The sequence below is a fragment of the Eriocheir sinensis genome, chromosome 12 (genome assembly GCF_024679095.1).
Source record: "Eriocheir sinensis breed Jianghai 21 chromosome 12, ASM2467909v1, whole genome shotgun sequence".
Taxonomy (NCBI): domain Eukaryota; kingdom Metazoa; phylum Arthropoda; class Malacostraca; order Decapoda; family Varunidae; genus Eriocheir; species Eriocheir sinensis.
In genome coordinates, this window is record NC_066520.1 from 14,799,634 (window position 1) to 14,815,743 (window position 16,110).

The following is a 16,110-nucleotide window of genomic DNA, read 5'->3' on the forward strand; positions in this document are numbered from 1 at the left end:
TCCCCTACCAATGTGGCGACCACTCACTGGCATGGCCTCACTCGGCATGGTTCATTGACACTACTTTTATTAAACCCAATGATTCTTGATTAAGCCTCCTTGACTTTTTTTGTCACGGAGGTGACCTCCAGCCTGCCCTCTTATTGTCAGCCCAGGCAGAAAGAGGTGATCTGACCTACCCCACATTGCCTGATACCTGTGTTTCAAGTTTAACAAATTCAAACATTCTGTTTGGAGTAACTCGCCAGTTTCACAATGCGAATCTGGTGATGTTACCAAGAATGTTTGATAAATAAGCTAACACTGAAGGAGATGGGAGGTCCCAAAGCACCCAGGTCCCACAGCCACCCTGACCCCACAGGCACCCAGGTCCCACAGGGGTCCAGCATCATGTGGTGGGGTGGCCAGTCATCAGTAAATTAAAGTGCTGTGACCAAGATTTCCATGGCAAGGGGTACCATAATGGTGGTAGTAAAAACTGCATTGGTGGAGAGTTAACTGTATATGGAAAATAGGTAGTAACATTGCATGATTTTGAATGCCATGATTCCAGTAGAGTATTTTTAAAAAGGCATCAATAAAAAAATTAAAAAATTGTCAATAGTATGCAACAGTGAATCTTATGATACCACACTAAATAATTCTTACTCCTGAAATTTCATCTCTAAGCAACATACATTTTACAGAACAAGTGAAGCTGTTTTGAAGGAAGCAGAATTGGAAATGAAGTTGAAACTAGAGAAGGACCCAAATGCAAGACTGTCCATGTTAGAGCAGTGCCTAGTTCAGCCAGGCCTCACACGTAAAGATATCGTCATGTTTATGATAGACCTTATCGCAGGAGGCACAGATACGGTAAGAAACTAAGGACATTAGTAACCAGGGGTTCCATTATATGCATGTTTGGCATATGCTGATTTGAGTATATGTATCCAACTTATTTCTACCAAATTTCCATATATGTAGAAAAATATGCATTTGTGTGAATGGTGTGACTAGTGCTATTTTGCTATAGCTTCCACTTACTCACCCCATGTGTAGTGTGGCGACTAAGCCTGATGGGTGAGCCTCCCATAACTCACTCTGCCGACTGGTTAAGGAGTGGCTCTCCCGTCTCGCTGGTCGCGGGTTCGATCCCCGGCACCGGCAAAACCTTTCCTTGTCTGGATTAATTTCTTGTGTGTTTCGATACATGCAGAGGACGTGTGGGGCCGGGAGTAGTAGATGAGAGAGAAAAATCTCGGCATTAAACTGGTGGCAAGGTGGTGGGCATCCTCTCCTGTGATTCTGTTGTGTTTCCCCGAGTGGGTAACAGGTAGAGTAATGGCCCATGCTCTCCGAAGTTCATAGAAAATGGTAAATCTCAACACACAGAAATTAATCTACATAGGAATGGGGAGCCGTGTAGTGCGGCGACTAAGTCTAATGGGCGAGCCTCCCATAACTCACTCTGCCAGGGGGGTACCTCTTTGGCCGACTGATTAAGGAGTGGCTCTCCCGTCTCGCTGGTCGTGGGTTCAATCCCTGGCGCCGGCAAAACCTTTCCTTGTTTGAATTAATTTCTCGTGCGTTTCGTTACATGCTGTGGTCGTGTTGGAGTATAGTAAAGAGAAAATTACGGCATTAAACTGGTGGCATAGCGGTGGGCATCCTCTCCTGTGATTCTGTTGAGTCTCCCCGAGTGGGTAATAGGTAGAGTGATGGCCCATGCTCTCCGAGGTTCATAGAAAATGGGAATATTGGAGGTATGTCTCAAAGGGACATTGTGGAGTAGTGCACCGATAGAGGTCACTGTCACAGAAATTAATCTACATAGGGGGGAAAGCTGTGTAGTGCGCCAACTAGGCCTGATGGGCGAGCCTCCCATAACCCACTCAACGAGTGGGGTACCTCGTGGCCGAATGGTAAAGTAGTGGTTCTCCCGTCACACTGGTCGCGGGTTCAATCCTGGGCAGCCGGCAAAACCCTCTCCTTGTCTTGATGAATTTCTCATGTGTTTTGATACACGCAGAGGACGTGTGGAACTGGGAGTAGCAGAAAAGAGAAAAATCTCGGCATTAAACATGTGCCCAGACTGTTCCCAATCAGATCTGTGATTGTGCTCTTCATTAAACTGTGCAATTATTCCTTCTTTAAAATGCTTTAGACAAATTTAAAAAAAAATATTCAAACACTTTACAAGTTTATCATATGTTTTTACTAAAAAAACAATAAACAGTTTCAAAATTCATCTTGCAAAAGGAAAATATATACTTATTCACAGAATAGGAGCTACAGTAGGTTGAGTTAGTGGGAGTACGAATTGCTGGAGCTGCTCATTGCCTAGATTTATATAAATCCTTTTCCCTAACACAGGTGGCAAATATGGCTGGTGTTATCTTGTACCTGCTGGCTAAGAACCCGGAAGTCCAGGCAAAGCTTCAGGAAGAAGTGGACAAGGTGTTGGGGGATGATACTGGACCTCTTACCCAAAGACACCTGGATCAGCTCTCTTATTTGAAAGCAGTAGTCAAGGAAGCCAATCGGTATGTCAGATAGGGATATAGAAGGGACAATTCACACCAAGTTAAGACATCTTCTAATGACCCAAGATGCGAATAAAGACTTCAAAAGGTTTTAACCCACGGGGTACCCTTTGACTTGACACAGGAGTACCTGCCTCCCATCTCTGGGGCCCAGGTTCAAATTCTGGGCAGATAGTTGGGAAAAAGATTTATTCTTCAGAACAGATCAATTTTGCATGTGCTTCAAGAAGAAGAAATAATGACATGACACTATTAAGGCCTATATGTGCTGTTATTCTTTTATCTGAATGTATACATTTGCTTGCTTAAGTTTCAGAGACCTCAGTAGTCTGGCACATAAAAGCCAGTGTAACTTAGTACTTTACACCCCTTAAAAAAGTTGCTACATCAGTGGAAAAGGTATACTGTAACTTATTGTAATGGCTGAGATGCAGATAAGAACTATGAAGGCTTGATGTGGGGTGCCCTTCAGCTCAATGCTGGAGTGTCTGCCTCATGTCTCAGGTGCTCGTGTTCAACTCCAGGGTGGAATATTTATTCTCCAGTATGGATCAATTTTTCAAGTGCTTCAAGAAGCAATACCCCCCCCCCCAGCACTATGTCATCCTTAACAGAGTGATTGATGATATAGTCCATTTGGAGGCAGCTAATTCTGGAATATGGTTATTTAGGATAATTTTCTTTCAGCCCATATATTCATAAAGTAATCACCATTCCCATTCATTCCATTCACACCCCATTTTCCAGCCACACATTAAATTTGTGCACAACCTACCCTTGAATTCATATGTTCCATCATAATCATTTTCCTCTTTTCAAAATGTATCTGAAAGTCATATAATTCTTCCCAGAATATTTTATAATATGCATTTCCTTTCCTACTGTTTTAATTTACTGGAGCATTTTCTACTAAACCCAGGCATACAAACCTAGCTCAACCTTACTCATTATCCATACTAGTCATAATGTGATATTTTGTTTTGAACATCTTTAGGCTGTCAGTGATCTTTGCATGTTATACAAAATTAAGTCTAATACATCTGCAGAGCAGCTTTCCAAATGTTTTGTTTCATCTAGGTCAGTATTCTTCAACCTCTGCCTCTGATTCTCTTTATAGCATTGATTGCAGTAGATAAATATAACTATCAATTTCCTCTAGGGAAGGTAAAATGGAACAGGATGTAGTATTACTTGATCCACTTCAATGACACAGGGCATATTAGTAAAAAGGGTCAGGTTCAAAAGATTCCTCAGCACCCTCAATCTACATGTGTTGCAGTCTATGCACTCTAAATAATGTAGATGCTGAGTGATGGTAGCTCAGTCTAGTTCATAATTTTTTTGCAGTGTTCTGCCCATTTTGCTTGGCCCAGTGCGTACTCTCCAAGAAGATGTAAGGCTGGGGAACTTTCTCCTCCACAAAGGGGTGAGTCTTTAACCAATGGCACACAAAAACATTATTCATTCACACTCGGTCTTTATGTGTAAAGATTCAATTGAATACCTTGGAGCACACCTAAATATAGTTAATTTATGTTTGCCTAACCCTAAATTTATCTACCTTTGTGTAATTCACCACGGCCTGATCACGAGTTGGACTCGCTTTCGCCAGCATGTACCCTCACGACGTGAGCAAGTGCTCATTATTGTCGATCTCTGGGTATTGCCAGGACCCCATCCCCTTGCTCAAGGGGGAACAGTAACCACTCCTAGTCAACGGAAAGAATCTGGCCTGAGCGGGGCTCGAACCGCCGCTTGTTTGGCCGTGAAGCCTTGCAGCGTGGCGCTCTAACTGATTGAGCTACTGGAGTGTGTGTGTGTGTGTGTGTGTGTGTGTGTGTGTGTGTGTGTGTGTGTGTGTGTGTGTGTGCTCCCGTGTGTGCTCATGCTCGTGTGTACACACACACACACACACACACACACATACACACACCACTGCTGTAGTGCAGTGGATGTTTCTGCCCTGTCAGACTCTGGTCTAGTAGGCTGAGGTTAAAGCCCTGCTCAGATCAAAAGATCTTTCCACTGACAGGAAGCATTTACTGTGCCTTGTTAACCAAGGGGGATGGGGTGGTGGTGGTGTATAAAGGTCCTGGGAGTGCCCATAGATTGGCTAATGAGCTCCAAAGCTCTTCTCAGGAGAGCTCTGGTAGGCAGATCAGGCAGTGGTGAATTACACATACACACATGTACATGTGTGTGAGTGTGTGTGTATTCACCTATTTGTATTTACCTATTTGTAGTCTACCGGGCCCAAGCTAAGCTCTATTAGTCCCATCTCCATATCTACATTCATCCAGCCTTTCCTTCATTTGTTGGACACTGCTCACCTCCACCACCTCTTCCCGCAAGAAGTTCCATGTGTTAACACTTCTATGTGGAAAACTATACTTTTTCAAGTCACTCAAGCAGGTTCCTTTATTCAGTTCTTTCCCGCTCTTAACATGTTCTCTCTTGAGAAACATCGCCTCCGAGGAAAACTGATCGAATGTTATAAAATACTTAATGGATTTACGAATGTGGACAAATAAAAAAAATTTATGATCAATGACACTTTGCAAACGAGGAATAATGGCACAAAACTTAAATGTAAACAAGTTAATTCAGATTGCACCAAATTTTTCTTCACCAACATTGTAGTGCGAGAATGGAATAAGCTCCCACCTTCAGTGGTCCAGTGGAACACGATTAACTCCTTTAAAAACAAGCTCAACCGACACTTCCATCAACTTAATATTAACTAAAATAGAAATGCAGTTTTGGAGCTATCTGATTAATGTACAATCACTTAGGTTTAAGGACAGATCACCTAGTCTGGACCATGGGGTCTGTGTAGTCTGCACTTCTATGTAAATCTATGTAAATCCCCGCATCATATCCTTCATGTCCTTATCATCCTTTTCCTGTTACAACACCATGGCAACGTGCACCATGAGGGTTTTCCAGAGCCCTCCCCCGCGGCAGATCAATTATTGTTGCATGTGTCAAAGTGCGAGTGTGTTTGGACTGGAAGAAGAACAATTGTAATATCTGGAGTATCAGATGCCTCTGCAACTAATTTCATCTCATTTTTTTCTTTTGTCATCTTCGTAGAAGGAACACTCTTGGGGGATGACTTTTTGTTCATTTCTTGGTAATATTTTTGTTGTTGTTGTTTGGTCATTGATATTATTTTTCCAGTTGACATTGTTTTATTCCATTCTTGTTAGTAATTTAACAGACAAAAAATACAAATAGGCTACGACTTTCTGTATGTTAATATGTTTGATGGTATGAATGTCAGGCTTCTTAATTAGTCTTACCTTTATAGTTCATGCGACAGAATAATAGTATGTTTAACAATGATACGTACCACAAGCTCATTGTTAGTGACCATTAGCACAGAGCACGAGTGGGAAATCAGGAGTGCCACGTGGCCCTTCTGATGATTGTCTGTCTAAATGTTAATTAAACGGAGACTGTTTCACAACCTCAACTTCCTGTGTGATAGGAGTCATCGCCCCATTATATCATACACGCGGGATATCCAAGTGTTTCAACAGTGTGTTAATAATTTTAATGATGAGGAGGAGTTAGTTATAATAATAAGAGGAAGAAGTAGAAGAATAGTAATAAAAATAATATGGTGACAACGATATAATTGTGTTCATGATTATTTTAATAATAATAATAATAATAATAATAATAATAATAATAAAACACACAAACACACACACACACACACACACATAGAGAAACAATTGATAAACTGGAAATGGATGGAACTACATATGAGGACCCTCCAGAGATGGCAGAAGTGATGAAAAACAGTTTCCATAGAGTTTTCACAAAAGAAGATGAATTTGTACAATCACCAGGCCAGGAAAGAGAAAGGGTTATGCAGGAGATACAGTTAACGGTGCAGGAGGTCAAGAAAAGCTTGAACAAGCTGGATGTAAGAAAGGCAACAGGGCCAGATGGAGTATCAGGGTGGATTTTGAAAGAATGTAGTGAGCAACTTGCAGAGAAACTGCACTCCATAATGAGCGCCTCCCTGAATGAAGGAAAGGTACCACAAAATTGGAAGAGAGCAAACATAGTACCAATTTTTAAGGGAGGAAAGAAAGAGGACCCATTGAATTACAGACCGGTATCACTCACTAGTGTGGTTGCAAAGATATGCGAGAGGCTGGTTAAAAACAGGTGGTCAGATTTCTTAGAAAGTGAGGAAATTATCTCGGATTGCCAGTTTGGATTCAGTAGAGGGAGATCTTGTGTCACCAACTTGTGTTATTACTCAAGGGTGACAGATTTAATACAAGAGAGAGAAGGCTGGGGGGATGGAGTGTACCTGGATTTGAAAAAGGCATTCGACAAAGTACCACACAGAAGACTAATTTGGAAAAAAAAAAATAGGGGTGGAGTGGGTGATGGTCTAGTTAAATGGCTGGAGGACTTCCTAACTAACAGGGAAATGAGGACGATAATCAGGGACAAGGTTTCCAACTGGTGCCCTGTGATGAGTGGGGTCCCACAAGGTTTGGTGTTGGTGCCAATAATGTTTGCTGTTTATATAAATGATATGGTGGACAGAGTGACCAGCTATGTGAGTTTGTTTGCAGATGATGCAAAGCTATTGAGACGAGTGAATGATGTGAAGGACTGTGAGGCATTACAGAGGGACCTGGATAAAATATGGGAGTGGAGTGGTACATGGCAGATGGAGTTCAACCTTGGGAAATGTAAAAAAATAGAGTTTGGTAGGAGTGGAAGAAGATGTGAATATGATTATAAAATGGGAAGTGAGATAATATGCAGAGGAGTGGAAGAAAAAGATTTGAGTGACTGTCTCAGAGAACATGTCACCGGACAAACACATCAACAGGATAACGGGACAAACTATGAATTTGCTGAGGAACATAAGGACGGCATTTGTGTATTTGGACAAGAAGATGATGAAGAAAATAATAGTTACAATGATAAGGCCAAGGTTGGAGTATGCAGCAGTGGTCTGGTCTCCTCACGAAAAGAAGAACATAAGAAAGCTGGAAAGGGTGCAGAGAGTGGCAACTAAGATGGGACCAGAACTTAGAGATCGGACTTATGAGGAGAGACTCAATAGCATGGGGCTCACAACTCTGGAGAGAAGAGAAAGAGGAGACCTGATAGCGGTGTACAGGGTGGCGAGCGGAGTGGAGCGTTTGGACAGAGAGGATCTGTGTGTGTGGAACGAGAGAGAAACGAGAGGACATGGAAAGAAGTTGAGGGCGACCACGTGCAGGCGAGATGTGAAAAAGTTTAGCTTCCCAAACAGAAGCACTGAGTTATGAAATAGGCTGGAGGAGGAGGTGGTTTGTGCAAGAAACATTCATGATTTTAAGGAAAAGTTGGACAAAAGCGGATAAGGAGACGGGACAGCGTGAGCGTAGCTCTTTTCCCGTATGTCACAACTCGGTAAATACATACACACACACACACACACACACACACACACACACACTTTCACTATCAATTTATCATAATCCATCACTTTTCTCTCACTCCCCAGCTAACCTTCACAAATCCCTCATTCTCACACACTCCTGGAGATCTTCAGGGCAAAGAGGGCTTGGCAGTTTGCCACTTGTCAAATGCAGTGGTCAATTTCCATCAGTGAGGTGATTCAATAGATGCCCGGAGCTGCAGGGTGAAGTGTGGACTGTGGGGCTGCTGCCTGGCAGGTCATGGCTTCATCCGTGTTTGGAAACACTTCATCCATATTTCATCATGATTTTATTTGAGTTTAGTTATCCATATTGCATCCCTCCCGATTTTACTTTGGAGTATATCACTACAATAAAGCATACATTTTTTTTTACATCAAAGGACACTGCTCTTATACTTGGATTCGTGATATCGCAACGCAATCGTACTTGGACTCCAGTACAAAAAATGTACTTGAACCCAAGCTCGATACGTGTGTGTGTGTGTGTGTGTGTGTGTGTGCACTTACCTAGTTGAATTTGCCAAGTTGTGATATACAGGACATGAGCTACGCTCACAGACTTCCTACTCTGTCTCCATCAGTCAAACTTAGCTTTAGTTTAATTTAAAGCTTTTGAATAGAAGATCAACCTTTCTTGGCCATTCCACAATTAAGTGCATTTATACAAAAAACATAATTATTGGTACTTCAACTACCTTGTCTTTGGTTTCTTTAATTATCTTGTTGCTTCTCATCCATTACAGTAATAACAGATCTTCTCTATCAATTCTATCAACTCCCATCATTGTTCTAAACACTGCAATCATGTCACCTCTCCTTTTCCAAAGATGGCAGCCCCAACATTGTACAACTTTGTACTTTTGCCTTTCTTTGTACAGTTGATCTGTCAGACAGGTAACCATCTTGGTCACTCACTGCTCTTTGTATACTCTTGATCTTATTTATACCTTTCTTTTTATGTGGGGACCACACTACTGCTGCATATCCCAACCTGAGGCAAACCAGAGTGGTTGATTGGGTGGGGTGTGGTACTCTGAGATAGTTTGGACGTGTAACACAAATGAATGAGAATGAATTATGTAAAGAGTGTATGAGAGCAGAATTGAAGGAAATGGTATGAGGGGGAGACTACCAGTAAAATGGATCAGTGGAGTAGATAACTGCTATAGAGAAAAAATTGGCAGGTGAAAGTACCAGAAAAAGGAAAATTGTAGACTTCTACCATGGTCACCTCCTTCGGGAAAGTCCTTGTGAGGTGACAGAGCATCAGAGATATAGGTAGATACACAAGGATATAAGTAGGCTACAAAGGGCCAGATGGCCTACACATGGAAGCTCTAGAGTGAGTTATTCACTTCCCTCCCCATCTATAAATATATAGCTAATCTCCATTTAAAATTTTCAAACGTGTTTGCCACAACTACATATCTGGTCTATTTATCTCACTCATCCACCACCCTGTTAGCCAATCATTTCTTGCCTATTTCCTTCCTGAACCTGAATATATCACATTTATACCTGTTGTCATGTGCCATCAGGAAAACTGTAAGGATTGTAATCAACCATGCACTGTCCAAATTTGGATGATGGTTTAATCCAGTATCTTGTGTGTTCTTGCAGTGGATGCTGTTGCTTATGAGTGCCTTCTCTGGCTGGGATGCTAAAGAGATTCAGCATCCCCAGGACTTCCTCCCTGAGCGATGGCTACGTCATCGACCCTATGGAAGCATTCACCCTTGTGCCTCCATACCTTTTTCCTTTGGCTCCCGGATGTGTATTGGTCGACGGATCGCAGAGCAAGAGATCTATATCTTTCTGGCCAGGGTGAGGATCTTTTTTTTTTTTTTATAAGCAACTTCCTACTTATGAAAATGCAATCAATAAAATTTTTCAGATAAATAAAAACAGCAAGGAACAAAAACATAATTGTATTGACTGATTTCAAATCTTGCATCATTAACAGTTCTGTATTCAGGCAGCAGATGATGACATGTATATACAGTGTAATGATGAGTGGACACAAATTTAAGTAAGATTATTTATTTAGAATTTGGGACACACTTATCTCTACTCAATTTGTCTTTTTAAATTAATCAAATTTGCCACATAATAACGAGTTACTCTCAGAGGCAGTGAGACTAGTCAGTCAAACTAAAAACAAGAAACCAGCATTAAAAAGTCAAACTAACATATGATGGTCCTAACCAGACAAAATAATATACAAAGTAAGATTGGAAAGAGAAAATCGGTTTGTTTGGGAAGGGGACATGAGTAGTTCAAAATACAAGATGCTTGAAAGATGTAAAAATACACAGCTTTCCTAATACATAGATGCTTTGAATAGAGGAACAACCTGTACATCCGGCGCTATGGGGACATGTTTCAACCCAAGGACAGCATGAGACCATTCAAGACTATGATTGATGCCGTTCTCGAAATTTTCTAGGCCAAGACTGAATGGGACACAAGTTGGCAATGTGTGAACTCAGCTTAAAGCTCTGCGCTACCAGGGTTCACAGCCTAGAAGACAGAGATTCGAGCCCTACCCAGGCCAGATTTTTTCCACAGACAAGGAGCGGTTACTGTCCCCCCTTGGGCAAGGGGGATGGGATGTGTGGTGTGAAGATCCCAGCAATACCCAGTATTAACTAATCAACTAAAGAGCCTTGCTCTAATTAGGAGGGTACTTGTTGGTGATGATGAGTCCAGCTCGTGATCAGGCTGTGGGTGAATTACACACACACACACACACACACACACACACACACACACACGTACATGGCCCGGTAGCTCAGGGTAGAGCGTCTGGCTCACAACCAGAAGGACCGGCCGGGTGAAGATAAGTTGGGTTTGTCTTCTTTCATGTGTTGCCCCTGTTCACCTAGCAGTGAGTAGGTACGCGACGTCAGGCAAGGAGTTGTGACCTCGTTGTCACGGTGTGTTGTGTGTGAGTGGTCTCAGTCCTACCCAAAGATCGGCATTACAAGCTGTGCTCTTCTGTAGAGGTCTCGAGAGAGACCTGCAGCAAACCAAGAGGTGAATTACACACACAGTACAGTAAAAAGTTGAGGAAAGGAAGATGCTTGAGAGACATAAAGAAATATAGCTTCCCGCAAAGAAGCATAGAGGTTTGGAACAGACTAAGTGAGGATGTAGTATCGGCAAAGAGTGTGCACAACTTAAGGAAAAGCTGGGCAACCTCAGCCCCGTTGTTGGGTCTCCTCCTTGAAAGAATTGGGCATCTCTCTACCAGTCGTCTGGGGGGTTGTGCGGCATGCTCCGCCTTCCTCCATTGGGGTATATCCCCAACGAAATAATAAAATAAAAAAATAAATAAAAATAAAATAAAAAAAACTGGACAAATACAGATATGGAGGCGGGACAACATGAGTGTAAGCCCAGGCCCTGTAAAACTACAACTAGGTAAATACACACACACACACACACACACACACACACACACACACACACACACATACACACAAACAAACACACATACTAAACTTATTTTTTTCCACATTTAAAAGTTTTACCATGTGTCCTTATTTAATGATGGTTTCTGCTAAGCATAATACTTAAGGCTCCCTCACTTTAAGATAATCATATATTTCCTGTTTGGCTGATGGGACTCCATCCACATCTGCATATGCTATTATCAACTCATTCACTTCACTGGTAACCTGAATGTGAAAGGGCCAGGAAACTGTAAGCAACTATAGTGACCACCATTGACTTGTTATGTTCCCTCACATGACTGTCAATTGCAAGAATGGCATCAAACAAGGAACTTCTTTTCTATGATTTTCTGGCCAAGAAAATGAAGAGAAATCCAAAAAGGGAAACAATGCATGTCCATGATATTCTATTATCTAGGATGGACAGTGGTTTGCATCATACACTTTACAGTGATTTATGTGCCTATGAGAAAAAAAGTATTATTTATTATATGGGCATCATTTCTTTTATATATTGCATATATATATATATATATATATATATATATATATATATATATATATATATATATATATATATATATATATATATATATATATATATATATATATATATATATATATATATATATATATATATATATATATATATATATATATATATATATATATATATATATATATATATATATATATATATATATATACCCTTGCCACTCGTGCATTCTTCACTTGACCTGACTGACCTGCCCTCGGAACATTCCATAAGAATTAAAATACAGTACAGACCCCATTTATCAACACCATATTTCATCACACCTGGACTTCCATTTTACAAAAGTGGTGGCCACCAGTGGCTCCATATGGAATCTCCCATCCGAAACAATCCTTTACAGTGAGTGGTGACCACTGCAGGTGGTGGTCTCTAGCTGTGCAAGCAAGCCACCGTCAAACCCAGTAACACCACCGGGCAACCGCAGTGGTCTCGTATGAAAGTGACCATTGAAAAGTGTGTGAGGTTACAAGTGGCGATCACTGGACAGCCACCAATGGCCTCCTGTGAAAAAAAGCCTTAGAGTCCTGAAAACATGAGAATTTGACATACACAAGCTTTTGCTATTGAGTGCATGTAACCTATGAGGCTCTGCTTGTTTAGTTGTTCACATAACTCGGTTTCTCATCAAATATCATTCATTTTGTTTTCATATTGTGGGCTCTGAGAATTGCTCACCCTACTATACACCATTTTAGTTGAATAATTTAAAACTCATACTACTTGTGAACCATGTTTTTTGGTTTTATGTAATTCTGGACCCCACTACGAATATTTTATTGTTTTTCTAGCCTTCAGTTCTGCCTGATTACATTTTCATTGTTTGTTATACCAAGTACTATTTCTTTTTCAGATGTTTCAGCGTTACACTCTGGAGTGGAAATATGGGGAACTAGAGCGGACCCTCAAACAGCTGTTCTCACCAAAAGGTCCTCTAAAGTTTACCTTCATGGACAGGTGAAACATCAACATCAAATCTCCAACATCATTATGATGATGAAATGGATTTAATCATCTAAAGAAATATATTAGTAATATATATGATATACAAAATAATATACAATATTGTGAAATATACTCACTTGTTCCCACTGATGGGATCCTTTGGTACTTGCAGTGAGAGGAAAACAATGGTTCAACTATAATCCTGCTTTCTGCTACTGCAGCTCCTGAAATTATTTATCATAAATATTAGTTCACAAATTAGAGTGGTTATTGAAAAGCAATAATTGAACAGAACCGTTCAAATTTCACCAATAAAAAAAAATCAAGGATATCTGGATGAATCAGGGCATATTCCTCCTATTCATCCCCCATCTTACTTTACAATGCTTGTTAAGATTCTTAAGAATGATTGTTTCTGTGCCCTCTCTGGCTTGATTACAGATTTTAAAAAGTTTCTTCTTACATGAATGATGAAACCATTATTGTTTTCAGTATACAATGCATACTAAAATGTTGGACAATAGTGTGTGGAAATAGGATAGAAAAAACTTTTAAAAACACACCAAGAATGAGGAAAAGTTTCCCCTAGAAAATCTTCGTGGCCACTTAAATTGTGCATAAATTGAACCTAACGGTTTTGACAAGTAAATATGAGTGCAGTAGCCTACCTTGTAAGCCACTGTTTTCAGCTAACGTCCTCTTTGTCATTACTCTGTATTGGTTAGTGTCACTTTTTTTTTTTTTTCTATAAGCGGATTTTTTTTTATGTGATGCACATGGCTTATCAAGATGAGCACAAACATTAAGTCCCTGAAATCTTATTTTCTTGATCATAAAAAATACAAAAAAATGTAAATATTTTTGTTTTGATCGTTGTTACCCCTCGTGTTGGGGGGCTCCCGTGGTCCCGTGGTAGAGTTTCCGCCTCGCGCTTCGGCGGGATGCTAGAGCATGAGTTCGAGACCTATCCGGTGCCATGGAGGTGGAAAGGTGGGCTCTTTCCGACACCCTCAGCCCCGTTGTTGAGCCTCCTCCTTGAAATGAATTGGGTATCTCTCTACCGGCCGTCTGGGGGGTTGCGCAGCATGCACCGCCTTCCTCCATTGAGGACTTGGGGTATATCCCCCCCCCCCCAAAAAAAAAGGGGTATATCCCCCCCCCCCCAAGAAAAAAAAAGTGTTACTGCTTATTAAGTAGCAGGTAAAATTCGAAATCTGGGTGACATTCATCATCCTGTCCCAGCACTGTTTTGAGGCAAAACTTGCCACAACTGCAGGCTGCAGCTATGCCCAAGGATTCCAGCGTATAAGGATCGATGGGCGACCTGCTAATGTTAAGTTTTAAGCTTGAATGACACTAGTGGTGCCATCTATGGGTCATGAGAGAAACCAAGCGGTGAAGACGTAATTTTGTAGGTGTAACTAAATATTATTATTTGACATTATTTCTGCATATTTCATTTCCGTTAATTAAATATGAGGGATACGTTTGTGACATATTATTTTTATTAATTATTTATAGGAAATTTTTGATGTGCTTGTGGCAAGAAAACTCCAGCCTTGGACTATATGCCATCATTTTGATAAAATCCACTATTCATTTTTTTTTATTTTGTAGGCAGGTGGTCGAATAGACAAGAGATGTACTATATGAAAAGCAGCTGGTGCATGTTGTTACGGACTATATTTTTTTAAAGTTAGTTTTGAATATTGACACTGGGGGGCTCCCGTGGTCTCGTGGTAGTCTCTCGATCCACCTTGCGCTCCGGCGGGGTGCTGGAAGCGTGTGGGTTCGAGACCTGCCCAGTGCCATGAGAGTGGAAAGGTGGGCCTCCTTGAAAGAATTGGGCATCTCTCCACCCGCCTGGGCGCTGGGCACCTGTACAGGCAGTGGCGTAACAGACTGACTGGAGGCCCCTGGACAAACTTTTGTTCGTGAAATTTTGCCGGAGGCGGCCGGTAAGCGAAGCAGCGCCGTGGCCCGCGGGCTGGTAGTAGGCAAAAAAAAAAAAAAAAAGAATCACAGCTCACAATTTTCAATAGCAAGGCAGTCTCATGGAAAACTGGTCAAACCTGTAGTATGTGCATAGTTCTTTGGTAGCTTGTTTATTATTATTATTAGGTATTATTACTATTATTATTATCGTTATAGCAAATTATATTAATATTATTTCAGCCTATTATATTAAAATTAACATAGGTAGCCTATTATATTATTATAATTACTATATCCTATTATATCATTAATATATCCTAATGTTATATTTTATATAGGTAGCCTATTATATTAATATTATTTTAACTTATCATATTAACATTATTATTATAGCCTATTATAATATTATTACTGTGTTCAGATAGCTGGGAGCTATACCTATTCGGGATGAAGTAATGAAGGAAACCGGCAATAGGAACTAGTAATTATGTTATTTTTAGTTGTCAACAATGTAATATTCATGCAATAAATGATCAAAATCGACTACGCCAGTCAGTCATGACGCAGTCGGTGTAAACGGAGAAACATATAATTACAGGTACTGCACCTCGTAGGTGGCACCTGCTGGTGTAACTTTTGGCGTCGTGCATCACAACGCCAGCTGATCAGTTTCCCACATGGGCCACGGTCACATAATATATTTATCGTGCGTATTCAAGTTTTCAAGTCACGGATCCGCAGAGGGCCGCATTTGGGCGGTATAATATCCGGGGGTTGTGCGGGGGGCTCAGGAGGTTGGGAAGGGATTAGGATTTGGGTTAGGACTTAGGATTAGAGTGAGGATTGGGTACAATCTCCATATCTTTTAAACATGCAGCCCTTGCATTATACGGTTTATACCACAACACAAATCCAACAAGTCCATTATAATCACTATTCAGCACAAAAGTTGTTAAAATAGCAGGATCCTGCCACGCATCATACCACTCAATACAGAAACACCACTGCAAAACTCATCGCACTTTGTCTGTGGCAATGACCGGGGTTTTGTCACTTTCTGACCGACAATGATCACTCGTCATTATACAGCATGCTGAATGCTGATAAAACACAACACAATGTTGTTGCTCGTATTTACTATAATATCAGTCAGTCGGATTCTTACCCATCAACACAAAAGTTATTAAAACACAGAACCCACCATGAACCATGCCATGCACCGAGCGGCCATCA

General features: G+C 40.9%; 1 protein-coding gene and 1 long non-coding RNA gene across 16 annotated transcripts in view; one reads left to right on the plus strand and one right to left on the minus strand.

The window, feature by feature from the left end:
- LOC126997458 (probable cytochrome P450 49a1) overlaps positions 1-14,961 on the plus strand; it is a 28,718-nt gene extending 13,757 nt beyond the window's left edge. For all 11 annotated transcript variants that reach the window (XM_050858551.1, XM_050858553.1, XM_050858558.1 and 8 more), the window contains 5 exons: positions 687-855; positions 2,356-2,525; positions 3,873-3,951; positions 9,610-9,813; positions 12,851-14,961. In XM_050858551.1, coding sequence (XP_050714508.1) covers positions 687-855; positions 2,356-2,525; positions 3,873-3,951; positions 9,610-9,813; positions 12,851-12,958 — 730 coding nt within the window. In that variant the 3' untranslated portion in view covers positions 12,959-14,961. The remainder of the gene's footprint in view (positions 1-686; positions 856-2,355; positions 2,526-3,872; positions 3,952-9,609; positions 9,814-12,850) is intronic.
- LOC126997465 (uncharacterized) overlaps positions 864-16,110 on the minus strand; it is a 55,762-nt gene continuing 40,515 nt past the window's right edge. For 2 of the 5 annotated variants that reach the window (XR_007752134.1, XR_007752136.1), the window contains one exon: positions 13,029-13,166. This is a non-coding gene — a long non-coding RNA (uncharacterized LOC126997465). Of the gene's footprint in view, positions 2,025-10,013; positions 11,009-12,152; positions 12,502-13,028; positions 13,167-16,110 lie in introns of those variants that run through there. The other 3 variants (XR_007752137.1, XR_007752138.1, XR_007752135.1) reach the window with 3 other exon arrangements.